General features: G+C 41.7%; 1 protein-coding gene across 7 annotated transcripts in view; it reads right to left on the reverse strand.

Annotated features, from left to right (window-relative positions):
• LOC135901332 (sialin-like) overlaps positions 1 to 14,468 on the reverse strand; it is a 52,801-nt gene extending 38,333 nt beyond the window's left edge. For 6 of the 7 annotated variants that reach the window (XR_010564095.2, XR_010564094.2, XM_065431081.2 and 3 more), the window contains exons 1-6: positions 14,177 to 14,468; positions 13,839 to 14,041; positions 10,084 to 10,317; positions 8,021 to 8,204; positions 4,417 to 4,550; positions 1,365 to 1,508 (exon numbers count right to left, since the gene is read on the reverse strand). Coding sequence is in view for 5 of the 7 variants with exons in the window: in XM_065431081.2 (XP_065287153.1) it covers positions 1,365 to 1,508; positions 4,417 to 4,550; positions 8,021 to 8,204; positions 10,084 to 10,317; positions 13,839 to 14,041; positions 14,177 to 14,228 (951 nt within the window). In the remaining 2 variants the exon portion in view is untranslated. The remainder of the gene's footprint in view (positions 1 to 1,364; positions 1,509 to 4,416; positions 4,551 to 8,020; positions 8,205 to 10,083; positions 10,318 to 13,838; positions 14,042 to 14,176) is intronic. The other variant, XM_065431082.2, reaches the window with a different exon arrangement.
• Positions 14,469 to 14,566: the final 98 nt, after the last annotated feature.

Genomic DNA, 14,566 nt, shown 5'->3' on the forward strand with positions numbered 1-14,566 from the left:
TGGTATAGTGTGGGTGTGGCCCCGCACCATGGGCAGGTGTCTCTGTATTGTGTTGGGTACATTTTGTTTAGGATGTATAAATTTGGGAAGGAGTTTGTCTGCAATCTGCGCCAACTCGTTGCTTCCTCCTGCGTTAGCGCTTTGTGCGGTGGGGGATATTTGGCTCTCATCCCTCTGTATAAGTTTAAGATTTCTGCGTATCCTCCCTCACAAGCGTGTGGGTGATACTCCGGGGCGCGCGACTGCTCTGCTCGGAACGTGGTCTCTCGAGCTAGGCTGTCTGCCCTTTCATTACCCTCTATGCCTGCGTGGGCCGGAATCCAGATTAACTTGTGCGTAACGTTTCTCTCGGCGAAGTTGGCTCCGCCAAGAATTCTGAGGGCGGCTTTGCTAATCCTGCCCCTCGTGTAATTTCTGCACGCTTCCTTCGAGTCTGTTAAGATGTTTAGAGGCCTGCCTGTCCTATATCCTTCTACTGCCGCCAGCGCCACGGCAATTTCTTCGGCCTCCGCTGTGTCGACTGCCTTTGCCGTCGCACATGTGATCAGATTCCCGTCGCCGTCCACCACCACCGCCGTGGCCGCGCGCTTCCCTTCTCGCGGGTACGTGGCAGCATCCGTGTACACCGTGTTCTCTAGTAGCGCGAGTGTCTTTTCCACGTATTCGGCTCGCGCCTGCCTTCTGCTCTCGTGGAGGTTGGGGTCCATGCAGCAAGTAGAAGATATTTGGTGCATGTCTTCTACTTTTCCTGGTATTTCCACTGAATGCTAAGAAATTTGGGGAGTAAAGGAAAACTATATAATACTATACATAACATCAACAGAACGACAACAGGGTAAATTGGGCATTTGCGCACATGACCTTTATGGGATTAGGAGGCATAAATGCAGTCAGGCAAGCCGTGTAATATGTGGAAAGGATAACCTACAATCTGTTAGAGTAAAGTCACATATAAGAAAAATATACAGCATTTGCATAAACGTAACTATTCAGCCCTCCACCCAACTTATTTATTTTATATTTGAAAATGTTATTAGCCTGAGAAAGCACCTGTGTTATTTTCAGTCGTGCCCCAGATATATGTGTTTTATTACTTTCACTTCTTTATATATTTTTGTCCATCACAGTAATTCAGAGATCTTGGTGGAAAAGCCAACTTTTCAATAGTAGTGAAACCAAATCTGCAAATAGCAAATGGGGATGGGGAATTGGCATACAGAAATCTAATTGCAATAGGAATGCCAATCTGTTTGGTTAATGGTGGTGTGGTGGAAATGCTGCTGACGATGACATGCAGCGATAAATGTCATTTTACTGCATAGTGCATGCAACAATTTGAAAGACAGATTGTTAGTGGCACTTACCTTTTGAATATCGAAGTGCAGCACATTGGACAAGTAGCTTGGAAGCTCCGTGAGCAAGGTATAAAAGCTCCAGCTTGCACAAAACTTAACTAGAGCACAAAGCCACACACCCCTCGATGTCAGTATGCTGAGCCAAGGCACCGGCTGTAATTAAAAAAAAAAAAAAATTCATTAGCTCAACAGACAAACGACTGACATCGGCCGTGCACACATACGGCACAAAGCGCACTGGTGCACTTGATGATACAGATGTGCATGACCTCACACTCACAGTTTACGTTCCTTGAACATTAAGTATCGTCTACCACCAGTAAAATTCATATGCTCTTCTGGTGCGACAATGCTGCGGACATACTAGCAAAATAGCAGAACTTCACAAAAGAAGCATTATGTGAATCATGCCTGAATCGCAAGAAACAAATTTCCTATGCACTTTCATTGTGGGCATTGACCAGCACCTTCACAGTAAGGGCATTACGATGCCAGGTCATGTTAGATCGATGCAAAAAGCCGCCCGTACAAAGTGCAGTTCAAACTCAATATGATGAAGTTGGTAAAATCGGCAAATTTGCTTTGTTATAATGAAATTTAGCAATATTGAAATTCGACCTTTTGTGCAAATAAGAAAAATGCTGACGGATTTTTTTACGTGGAAGGGGCTGCAAGGGTTTTCGAATTATCAGCCAATTGGCAAAAAACAAACTTGGTTGAGAAATAAATCTTTCTGTAGAATTTGAGAGTTGGCAACGAAAGATATGGTTTTATGCCATGTTGATGATACTTTCACATTGGCCAGTCAGGCTTTCATGTCCACTCCCCCTTAGTGGCTCATAGCGTCACCCGCAGCACGACAACATTATCATTAAAAGTGTAGGGAGCGAATGCTTTGATTACCTCTAACTTCAACATGTCTCTGAAACCCGAGAGTATGCGACCCCTGGCACAAAACGTGCAGGAGGGCAACGCACATAATGCCATGCGATCTCATCTCACCCTGTCTTTGCACACACAGCAGATTACCTCTAAAACAGGGCGCATGGGCTGTGTATATACTCAGTCACACCAACAGCCACGTGCAGCTACGGTCGAGCTAGAAAAGGAGACGGTCACCAACCTGACCCCTCCACCCCCCTCGCACATTTTTGATTGCGTTACCGCAAGCTTTCTCCTCTCCCCCCTTTCCCCTTGCTCGCATGGGAAGACAGTGCTCGCCAAACCACCATCCTTCTCGGCTCATCCTCGCATACTCTCACTCACATCGAAAGTATAGTGTATGGGAAGTGATATAATCTTGTAGCACTTGGACTTAATATGGAGCACGACATTACTTTGCTTCGGTTGTTGCTCTTATTCGTGCAGCGCACAATTTGAGATGTGCATTTGCAAGCAGCCACTTCTACTTCAACTAATTTACCATCTGCACCTGCCAAAGTTTCCGCTCATTGCCTCGATATTTCTGCACAGCAGCAGTGACATTTCCTTATACTGAATATGTGCATAGACACACTTGGTTATATTGAGGTTCGAAATACATGGTGTTCTATTCACAAGTTATCAAAAGTTGAATACTTCATTATATTGAGAATTTCATTATATTGAAGTTCGGTATATCAAAGTGTAAGTGTACCAGATCTAGCCAATGCTGAAAGCAGCTCACAAGGCAGGAGGAAAGCAAAAGCACTGACCATGGTCTCTGGGATGCCGGAACGCACAGGTCACAAAATGTATGATATCGTAGACCACGTGCAGACAAAGACCAAGCAGTTTGCTAAACTTGAAAAATTACAAGAAGCGCTTATAAAGAGAAAATTAGTGTTGACCTTGCGTCAAATTTACATAAAAGCCACAAGTCGAAATTAAAATGTTGAGATGATAGGGTCAGATGATGTGGTAGCAAACTTAATATATGCAGAAGCAGAACATATGTTCCGGTCAAGAGACAACAAAACTGTCGCACATTTCCACCAGTCAATACCCATGCCAAAGATGTGTTGGAAATTTGTTGTTTGTGGTTTGCATGCTATAATGCCTCCCAACAAGCACTCTCTCATTCAGTATGAGCTGCAATGGATGAGCACGTGGCAAAACGCTCTAGCAGCAGTATAGCAGCACCAATTTGCATCACAAATGCGTTGTCACAGTGGTTTCTGCTTTACCACTCAGTGCTAACAGTTGCTCTCTCTCTCTCTCTGTTCCTGAGTACAATAGCAATGCACACAATATAAACCTTGCTGCAAACTCACTGTCTCTTATCTATGATATTTACCAGCTGAAGTGCGCATAACAATGAATAACGCATAGATCGCACAATATGTGACCACTATCTGTCCTTATCATTTTCGTGAGATAAAGATTTTGTGCACTAGACTGGGAGTGAGGGCTACATAAGGCAAGGGGCCAACTTTGAAACAAGGGCACCAGAACCCTCTCCCTTTATATGAAGAAAACAGCACCGACCGGTGCCCTTATACATCTTGATAGAGTGCTTTGCCGCGCGCTTGCACACTGCAGCTTACATTGAGCGTGATACTACACATGCAAATGTTGAGGTGCTTTCAACAACGCTAGACCCCTTAACAGAAGCAAGACTTCAGAGAGCTTTAGATTAGGGGACCTAAGCATTGGGCCTGCTAGCGCTTGGGATCATGGTACTGCGCATGCGTAGACCTCTATGTAAGGGTATGTGCATGCGCGGTATGTGCAAATGCTAGGGGGCCACAACGCTTGCATCCCCCTAATGCAAAACATTCTTCTGTTAAAACAGCCTGTGCAGTTCGTTGCAAACTTTCAGATATAGTAGCAGTAGAAGAAACACTCATCAACAGCAATGATGCAGAAACATGTACGCGTCTATCTTGTAACCACATTTTTACATTTTAATCCTGCTCCTGGCATCAAATAATGTTGCCTTTCATTAAATGGGAGTGCCAATCATTATCAGGAATAAAATTCATCATCACCACTACATTTTTGGGAGAAAAATGCATAAAACTGACGCAGGCTTTGCTTCGTTATGTGGACATATGAGTGTCACGAACAGTACTTTAGTCACCTTGTGCTCTGAGAAGTTGGCGTCCCGAGAATGAACTATATAGATGCGTTCCTCCATTGAGATGAACTTGTGTCTTTCAGGACTGCCAGAAGCTAGAAGCACCCAAAATATGGACCACACAACACCCAGGAGTCCTGGAGAAACAAAAATAAGGAAAGAAGGCAGGTGTGAACAGAAACTTCAATGTCGCAAAACCAGGGTACACTTGTTTGCCTAAACCTGAGACAATGTTATTATTAGTAAGGTGGCTCGTTTATCACCAGTCAGAAAAATCAAAACCAGCCTAAAATTAGTTTAGAACAGAACAGTTTACTTGAAACCAAACAATATAAGATATTTCAACGTTGCGCATTAAACTCGCAGCATGCAAAGTTGATCAATGGAAGGTGCAGTATCTCGATACATTTTGTCCCAACATTCCAGAATAAGTATTTAACAAGACTGCACTGCCTTCCAGAACATCTAAAAAAACAGAAAGAAACAAAATCCACATGTGTTGCAAAAAATTGTTGAGCACGAAATCTGCAAGAAGTTTAATTTCACTGCGACTTCACTGCTTAATCTGGAATGTAAGTAAGCAATGGGGTAGTCATGCGCAGATATATCTACTGCATGTTCCGATTGAAAATAACCTTGGTTATCTTAATTTAAGAAAGGAGATCATCTTGTTGTACAGAATTATTGTCCTTTTTCTTTAATATCACCTTGTTGTAAATTAATTGAGCATATCACTGCTAAACAAATTAACCAGTTTCCCAAGAAAAACTCCAACTTTAGCACCTCACCAGCATGGTTTCAGAAAAGGATGCTCAATGGTAAGCCAGCTAATTACGGTGATTCCCTCACTTGCCTCTTCTCTTGACACTAACAGACAATCAGACACAATTCTTTTAGATTTTAGCAAAGCATTTGATCGTGCAGCTCATGAATGACTCAGAAAATTTTTTTTAATGCGATGTTTCCACCTAATATTATGCAGTGGATTACCGATTACTTGAACAATCATAAAAAGTAGGTTGTGATCAATGGGCAACAATCGGACTGTCTACCAGTGACATCGAGAGTATTGTAAGGTAGTGTACTCAGACAGTCACTTATCCTTTTGTACATTATTGTCTTGTGAATGCAGTTTAGTGAAACATTACTATCAGACTATTTGCTGATGATTGTGTTTTGTACAGAGATATAACTTCCCGTAACCATCAACTCGAACTTAAAAACAACTTAAACAATATGAAAGAAAGCCTCATTTTATGAAACATATACAGAAAAAAACCCACTAAGACACATTTATAAGCTAGGTTCATCAGACTTACAAGAGCTTACTCACTATGAATAATTGGGAGTCGCTATTACTAACTATCCATCCCGGAACATTTATATTGACAATGCATGTGCATCAGCCTTTGTAAACTCTGTCTACTCTGACACAAATTAAGAAACACGCTGGCTAGTGTAGAACTTCTCTGCGATACATTCTTTATTCGGCCTACACTTGAGCATGCATGTACAGTCCGGGATCCCCATCCTTAAGTTAACATTAAAAAGCTCGAAAGAATACAGAGAAAAGCAGTTCGATTTATTTTTTCTAAATTCTCGCAGTACGATTCTCTCATGGAAAGTATAGCAACAAATGGTAAACAGTTACTAGCTTTACAAAGAAAAAAATTGCACCTTGACTTTCTTATGGCACTTATTAGTAATAAATTAATTATTGAGCCATCAATATATATTAAACTTTTAACAACTAGACACTACCGGCACTACTAATCCAACAGTTTAACCCCATACTTCGTACATGTTTAAGTATTCCTTTTTTCCATGACCTATTAATGACTGAAACTCGATGCCATCCTCAACTGTACCTACCATTGATTGACATGTGTACTTTTATCTTGTGTCTATTCAAGTTCTTTTGTGCACACCCTGCTCAGACCTCAGACCTGCGCAAGGTCCGAAGTATTGTTTATATAAAAAAATAAAAAAATAAAAAGGGAGGGCATATTGACTGCAACAGAATTTTTTTTGTGTGTGTGCTCCAAAAAATTTTGCAACTGGACGTACATAGAGCTGCTCGCAAAAGAGCTCACAAAAACAAGCTGACAAATGAAAATACAAGGAACATGCAAGAAATAAGATCTGATCTCTGCTAAACAAAACTTGAATGCGACTCTAGCAACAGTAAACACGTTGTTACTACAGGAAAGATCTATGAACAAAGTGCTGTGATACAGGTGTATGAGGCATCAGTATTAAAACACATGTGTATATTACTAAAAACTATTTCCACATTAATATTAAGTAACATACAAATATCATTCACTTTCATCAGAAAAATATTACAGTACACACATACACGACTAAATGTGTTTGCGGATGTACACGTGTGTGCACATGTGTGTGTGTGTGTGTGTACATGTAAATGTGAAACCTGTTTGGCCAAGTCCACACTACACTCAACCCCCATTACTTTACCGGGTCATGCTAAATTGATTTGAATTATCCAAAGTTTAAATTTAAGGATGTCCTTAAATAAAATGGGCACTTTATGAACTGCAATACAATTCAATATAATATTTAATGAGCAAATTGCAAATGGATTTTGCATTAAGCAAGGCTGCAACTTTTGTGCCCACAATATCTCTGCCAAAGATGTCAAGGACTGAATGAAAGAAGTATAATTGTAGCTAAAATGCTGTGGAACAAACATGCAGGGAACCTGAGCTAGTTAGTTGATACAGGCTTATTACTGAGACGAAGGGATTAAGGGTGTTCTCAGTCACAATATTGAACATTTATTTGACAGCTAAGACTTCAGTTCTTCAGCAAGGAAAGAAGATTCAACAGAAGATGTTTGGACACATTCCTTACTGACAGCAACTTGTTTAATATCTGCTGTATTTCAGCGTGCCCAGAAATTGCACAAGGGCTATGCGTCGTTGAACTCGCTTAATTAAACCCACAAATCTAAAATATCATTCACACAACATAATCATTGTTGCTCCGCTTGCTTTTGTTGCATGACAAAACAATTAGAGGGATGACAGAAAGAGTGAAGCAACACTTACATCACATGCACAACCAAAAGTGCAAAAGGAGTGTGCCCAGACACGGTGTAAAAGTTATATTACACTGAATTAACACGGCTAGCTGGGCGAGTTGGTGATTGAATATGTTCCTAGGGGTGGGCAGCGCAACCCGGATGAAAGACAAAAGGAAGTACATGATATGAGCGCAGACTAACAACTGGTTTGTTTTTTCAAACAAGTGACTGAAATACACATATGGTATTTTTCTGTATATTTTAGTCACTTGTTTGAAAACATTTCCTTAAAGAGCACCTAAATTTAGGTACAGGAGTACTTTTGCACTTTGTTCCCATTGAAATGTGGCTGCTGCAGCCAGGTTCAAGCCTGTGACCTCGAGTTTAGCAGTGCGACGCCACGGCCACTAAGCTATGCCGGCGGGTGAGGAGAGAGAGTGTGTTGGTTCTCAGAAGCTTTTATACCAGAAATTATAGTCGCTTCTTCTACAACCAGAGGTGCAAGCTAACGCTGGTGCGCACATGTGGTCGGGCCACTAGGGAAGAACGAGCTGCGAGTACCTGTGAGGTAAAAGACAGACGGCCAGCCCCCTGCAAAGCCATGCTTGCAGAGCATAGCCGACAGTGGTAGTGTGACCACAGTACCCAAGAGGCTTCCAATATTGCTGATGCCAGCCATCATACTTCGCTCGTTGACGGGAGACCACCGGGCAAGTAGGGCATACATGGATGGGTACGTTACCCCCTGCACAGCGGTTACACCACCACATAGTCAACACACTGAAACGCAATATGTACCATACCTGCAGCTGAAACTCCAGAAGAAAAACGCACAAGAATTAAAGTTTTATGGTTGCCAGTAACAACACTTGTCGATGGAGCAAAGCAATGTGGCAGGTCAATACAACTGCACAAGCTCATCGTAGTTTGAAAGCACAGTACTTGCACAGCTGGAACAGTTCTTTAATTCACAATGAATATTCTTCCTCTGGTAAAATTGAACAAGCATTTAAAATATTGCACCCTGGATAGCCATAATTAAGCCTGTTTATGGCAGTTAAGGATGGAGGCCCTTTAGGTTGTATCTTTAGGTTGTAATCAAAATCATCATCAAAATCCACAGCAGGACAAAGGCTATATAAAGGTCCAATATAAATGCACAATTTCTTTAACAAAGTTAACCTCTGCATCAGTTTTTCTTTGAATTTTTATTGACTAGGTGATTTTTATTGACTTGCTGGTTTTCATCCCCATATTGCATATGGACTGCATGGGATGCCATAGTAGGGAATCAAATTTGACAAGTTGGAGTTTTTTAATGTTCACCAAAACCTCAATACACATGCATTTCGCATTCTGCCCCTAAATGATGCACATGCCTGCGGCTAGAATCTAGAGCTATGAAACTTCTCAACAGCTGGATGCGCCAGCCACCAAGCCACCATGTCTTCAGTGTGCTTTCAACTACACTGTAGAAGAGGGAGAAATAAAGGATAAGAGGGAGGTCAACCAGGCTGGGCCTGGTTGGCTACCCTGCACTGGAGAAAGGGAAGTGAAATATGGGAAGAAGGAGATATGTTCACAGCATGCGCACACATACACACCCAATGAAGCGCTTATCATTCAGTTCATCACATGCGGTCATACAGGGCGGTGCATTTCAAGAAACACAGCAGCACTTTTGTGGCTTTGTGCATCTGCAATGCACAAAGCCACGGTCCAGGGTCTGCTTTTTTTGAAAAATGCCAGTCATCTAGGTGCTCTAAAGCTGTCCGCACGGCAAGTATCTTATGTTCGTATGATGGGCAGTCACACCAGAGCTGTTTTGCTTCTTGTATTGGGAATGAATAGGCATTCATATAGGAAACAGTTTTACTTGACATGAAGAAGCATCACTGTGTCACCTGTGAGTAAGCAGTCTATACAAATGCACCTTTAAGTGTAAGTGCTAAATAAAATAGCACAGATAAGGAAAACATAGAGTGCACACATACATACCCTAGAAGCTCTCAAATTAAATGCACACAACTTGCAGCTAGAACGGGTACTCATTCATCCCTGTTTCTTTAAACGCACTTTATGTTATGAGTTAATGCATTGCACTAGTAGCATCTGTAGTGCTGTTTTGCAATAAAGTTAGTTTTTTCTTTTATGATAGAAAATTTACAAAGATTACTGCCATGCTCTTATTCTACCATCAGTCATATTCCCACCAGTGCCCTATTCAGCCGGGGCCTTTGAATCAGCAACAACTTGTATTACTAAAAATAAAAGAACACAAACCCCCATCATCTTTTCCCATGTCAAACATTATTGCACACAGGCAATGTTGAGTGTGGGCGGAGCACATCCCGGGTTGCTTAGTGAAATTTCTATTCATTTCAGGTGCTCAAGGCTACTGAACATTGAGAAGAACTTTATAATTATTCTTTAGTCATAACCTTTCCAACATTTAGAGCGATGAATGCCAAGGGACCCCATTAAATAACCTGAAGAAAGCTTGTCTCGCATACACAGTGAACTGGATACCTTTCACAAAAGCTGTATACCTTCAGTAAGTAGCTGCCCCTGGAGAAAGAAACACACACACACAAAACTATAGCAGCGTAGCAGTTCTTGGTTACCTCAGCAATTCCTTCCAGAACCCGAAGAACCAGGAATGCAGCAAAGCTAGCTCTTGCGACAACAGCTGTAGCAAGTGTAAGAAGAGAAGTGATAGCAATTCCACCAACAAAGACCCATCCTGGATCTACAACTTCAGAGAGCCAGCCTCCAGGGATTTGTGTCACAATGTAACCATAAAAGAAGGCGTTGAGCACATAGCTTTGTGTTTCTTGGTCCCAGAGGAACTCTCCACTCTATGTGAATGAGAAAAAACATGCAAGAAAAAAAAAAGTTCATCAGTACCAGCAATGCCAGAACTAATGAGATCAAGTGCGCATGGCAAACTGTGCCTAAATGCTAGTTTTCAAAGAAAATGAGCAAAAGTATGATAAGTCCTTTTTTTTTGGAGATAGGAAGCTAAATTCACAGCACGGTGTTCACAGTACTTTCTATTGTCCCTATCCTTGTGTTCTCATATTTTTATCTTTTAAAGGGCCCCTCACCAGGTTTGCCCATTGCTAACAGACAAGCGTGGCATGGCAATTGTGTCTGTACTGTATCAAACGGCTGGACAATGCGAAAACAGCTAAAATTTCAAACTAAGGCCCACACGCCATTCCTCCTCTTGAGGGAGCCCTGCTTTCAGTCGGAGTGAAGGTAACACACACAAATTCCTCTACATAAGACACAGTAACCCACAACATCAGTGATTATTCCACGAGAGTTCAGTAAATTGCCCAATGTAGAACATGTAACACTACCCCTGAAAGCGTACCACGCTGCAAAAAGAAGAGAAGAAAAGGTGGGGCTCGTAATGTAAACGTGATGCGATTCCTCAGCTCTTGTATTAGAAGATGCAGGGAACAAATGTCACTTGTGGACGGCTAGCCGATGCAGGAGAGAGTGTGCATGTTGGTAGTGAGGCTTGCCTTCTGGCAGCACAGCAATCATTTCAGTTCCTCCTATCTCCTCTGATAATGAAGCAAGAAGTCGAAAAATTATCGCTGTAGCATGTTCCCTAGATGGTGCACGCCCTGCAACTTCAGCGCATAACACAAATTTACAATGGCACCTTGTGAGGGGCCCTTGTAACTTTTGCCATTGTGATCAGCTGGCTAAGTGAACTTACACTGTAGGAACTGCACTAAAATGCACTATAGGTACTAAATTTAGGGCCTTTGGTTCATTTCTGGCATAGCAGAATTTTACCTATATCAACAACAACAATCCTAAACAGGAACTGTCTGCTGGTGCATACTCCTTGCATTCAGGTTTGCAACTCAAAGAAACTATAATACCAGTTCACAATAGCATACAGCAGCACTGCACAATTACTTAATTATGGATACCAAAGGATCTCTCATCCCACAACAATGAAAATAACAAGAATAATAAAAAAATAAAAGAGAGTATAGAGAAAGAGTGATAACACAGCAAGCTGAAGATAATTCATGTCATTACTACTAAACTAATGAAGGTGAACAGGTATTGTAGCTCTACAATATCACTTATCTTGCTTTCATATACATGGTAAAATCAGTATGAATTTGCTAAAACCGCCTTCTACAAAAAAGAACACGTTTGGCAAACTATTACGAAAGAACATGCATTATAGTCAAATCTCAGATTTTAAAAATTTATGATCTTTCTTTCTTTCTTCATTTTCTGACCCTAACTTTGTTACTGATATTTTATACACTTAGTGAACAAAATGTTACATCTCCAAAGGCATCATCAAAGGCATAGTTACTGTCCACCAGTGACTATTTTTTTCTCATTTGCTCTTACTGTTAGGACAACTAACACTTTCCTTAATGCACTGAAGATTGCAAGCTGACCTGCTGTGGTTGCTTAGTGGCTATGGTGTTGGGCTGCTAAGCACGAGGTCATGGGTTCGAATCACAGCCATGGTGGCCACATTTCGATGGGTGTGAAATGCGAAAAAACCTGGGTACTTAGATTTAGGTACATGTTAAAGAACCCCGGGTGGTCGAAATTTCCGGAGTCTCCCACTACGGCGTGCCTCATAATCAGAAAGTGGTTTTGGGACGTGAAACCCCATAATTTTTTTAAGATTGCAAGCCGCAAGGAAAGTGAAATGCCCAATGTTGGACAATCCTGCATGGCATACTCAACACAGACATCACATGACCGCAATTACAGCACTCAGATGAGAGACACACAATCCTTATTCCTTAGTTCCATCAAAACAGGCAGTCGATCAATTATAGATGCACTATAGCCACAGAACAAATGGCTGTCACGAAAGTTCAAGCTGTACACACACGGGTACACACAAATGTTTGGCAGACAAGGCAAGGACCAATCCACTCTGTACTCCAAATTCTTAAAATGTTCCTCTACTTATCATGAGAGTCAATGACAGTTTGACGCTCAATTGAAGTAGCCACTATGCTTCAATAACCTTCTTGGGAAATGCCTGCAATCAGGAATTGCCTGGGATAAGAACGCCAGCCCAAGCTCTTTACCACAGGAAGTTTCTGCAACCCCTGAAATCAACATTCATAAGGAATCATGTCAGTGTTACACATTTTGGCGAGAACTACTTTTTTTTATTTCCCCATCTGCACTCTGTAAGCCTTTTGTCATTGGTGAGCCAACTTAATGTTTGCTGCAATGCATAAGCATTTCTTGATTTCTTGAATTCACTGACACACTGCCTTCTGAGAATATATGCCAAATGTGCTTTATGAAAAAGCAGCAGTGCGTGCAACAATATATCACAACAATGCAGCTGGAACAAAAGACTGCCCTGGCTGTTATAATAGATTTGTTCCATTCAGAAAAGGTTCACGGCACCACAAACAGAAAGGTGCAGTGCTCCGCTAATAGGCGTAGAAGGTTCAGAGAAACTTGGCTCAATTGAGTAAACGTAATAACCCCCTCTGTTATAAGCTTTATTTGTTTCTTCTTTCAAGCTACTTTTTCAGAGACACATTTGGTTCAATCATGCCTTTGTGGTTCATATCAGCTAGCACCTTTATGCTGCAAATAACTATAACAGCATCCTACAGTGATAAAAATAAAACAATAAGAATGCAAGATTATGAGTATCTGCGACGTTTTGTTCGTCTACATCCCATACCAGCTGGGCAAACGTGGTTAACAATATTTAATTCATAACATTTGGCACTCTGGAGTTTAACAATGGCTGCAGCTTGGAGATGAAACTGACTCCATACTAGATTCCACAGAAATGTTGTTTAGCACAAATTTCGTCCTCTTGCAAATTTTCTTTTTTTCCTGTCGCAACTGATCCGCTTTTTCACATGAAACTTCTGGGATAACGCGCAACAGTTAGGTCCCACGTACATCGTTCAGCTTGATTTGCATTCACAGATGAGATTTTACTCTCGCGGAGGCTTCAGAAAAATATTATAAAATACTTCTCGCCTTTGATGAAATTATGAAATCACCTGCACAAAAGTAGACGAACACTAAAATTAAGCATACAGAAACAGTGAGGGAGATCAGGAGCCCGGATTTAATCCATTCGCCCCGATTACCTTCACACAAGTCGCACGAAATCCATTGCCCAATCTAGTCGTCAGCGTTCCCCGCACCCTACTTTAAGCCATGAAGAGAGGTAACCGTATACGCGGAAGTTTACGAAAGCCACTTTATTACCACAGTTTATTCTTACTTTATTTTTTTTAACCACACATAAACGCGTGCAGACGTATGACAAGAGCGCGAGAATGCCACGCTAGCAGAAAGAAATAGACGGATAGAAAAAATAAAGAAGAGAATTTACAGGAATGTCACTTTGATTGGAGAGCGAAGAGTCATTGTCAGGAGAGACGGGACATTCAGAAGTCAACACTTTGCTCTCATTCCCCCGCGTGGCTGTGCTGTTGATCATGGCAATGATGGTCACACTGAGATTTACCCTCATGGAGTAAACCAAGAAAATGCCCAAAGAGATCATGAGGAGCATGAGATGACGGACTTGAAAACCTGTAACAATGAAGTTACGCAACTCATTCAGGCATCATCAGCTGGCGAAAACAAAACACAAGGACTGAGAGAGCTGAGCAGCATGGGTAATGCGTATCAGTCGTATAGCCAGATAATTTAATTAAAAGTACTCACGTCTTCGTCGTATCATGATCGACACGTTTGGAAAGTCGTCGGGGGATTCCATGATTCGCTGCAGTGATGACCGAGAACGCAGGGACGATACTGTGGTATCTTGCGACAGTTCAATTGTGCTTGCCGAAACAGTCGCGCATTTACGAGGCCTTGGACGGCTGTTTTGAATTCCTGGAATATGCCTAGCTCTAGCGCAGGAATTCAAAGCGCCAGAATCTCATACAAACAGATGCGCGGACGGATAGCAGACCAAAGCAGACGTTCAAACCTGAACATCGCCCCCGAGTGCTCCGTGATCGCTGCGCATGCGTGAGCTGAGAGAAGGTGAGAAAGGAGAACAACTCTTTTTCGCAGGATGTGACGTCACATTGTTGCTTGTTTTTACTTTTT

This window comes from Dermacentor albipictus, chromosome 3 (assembly GCF_038994185.2).
Source record: "Dermacentor albipictus isolate Rhodes 1998 colony chromosome 3, USDA_Dalb.pri_finalv2, whole genome shotgun sequence".
NCBI classification, from domain to species: Eukaryota; Metazoa; Arthropoda; class Arachnida; order Ixodida; family Ixodidae; genus Dermacentor; species Dermacentor albipictus.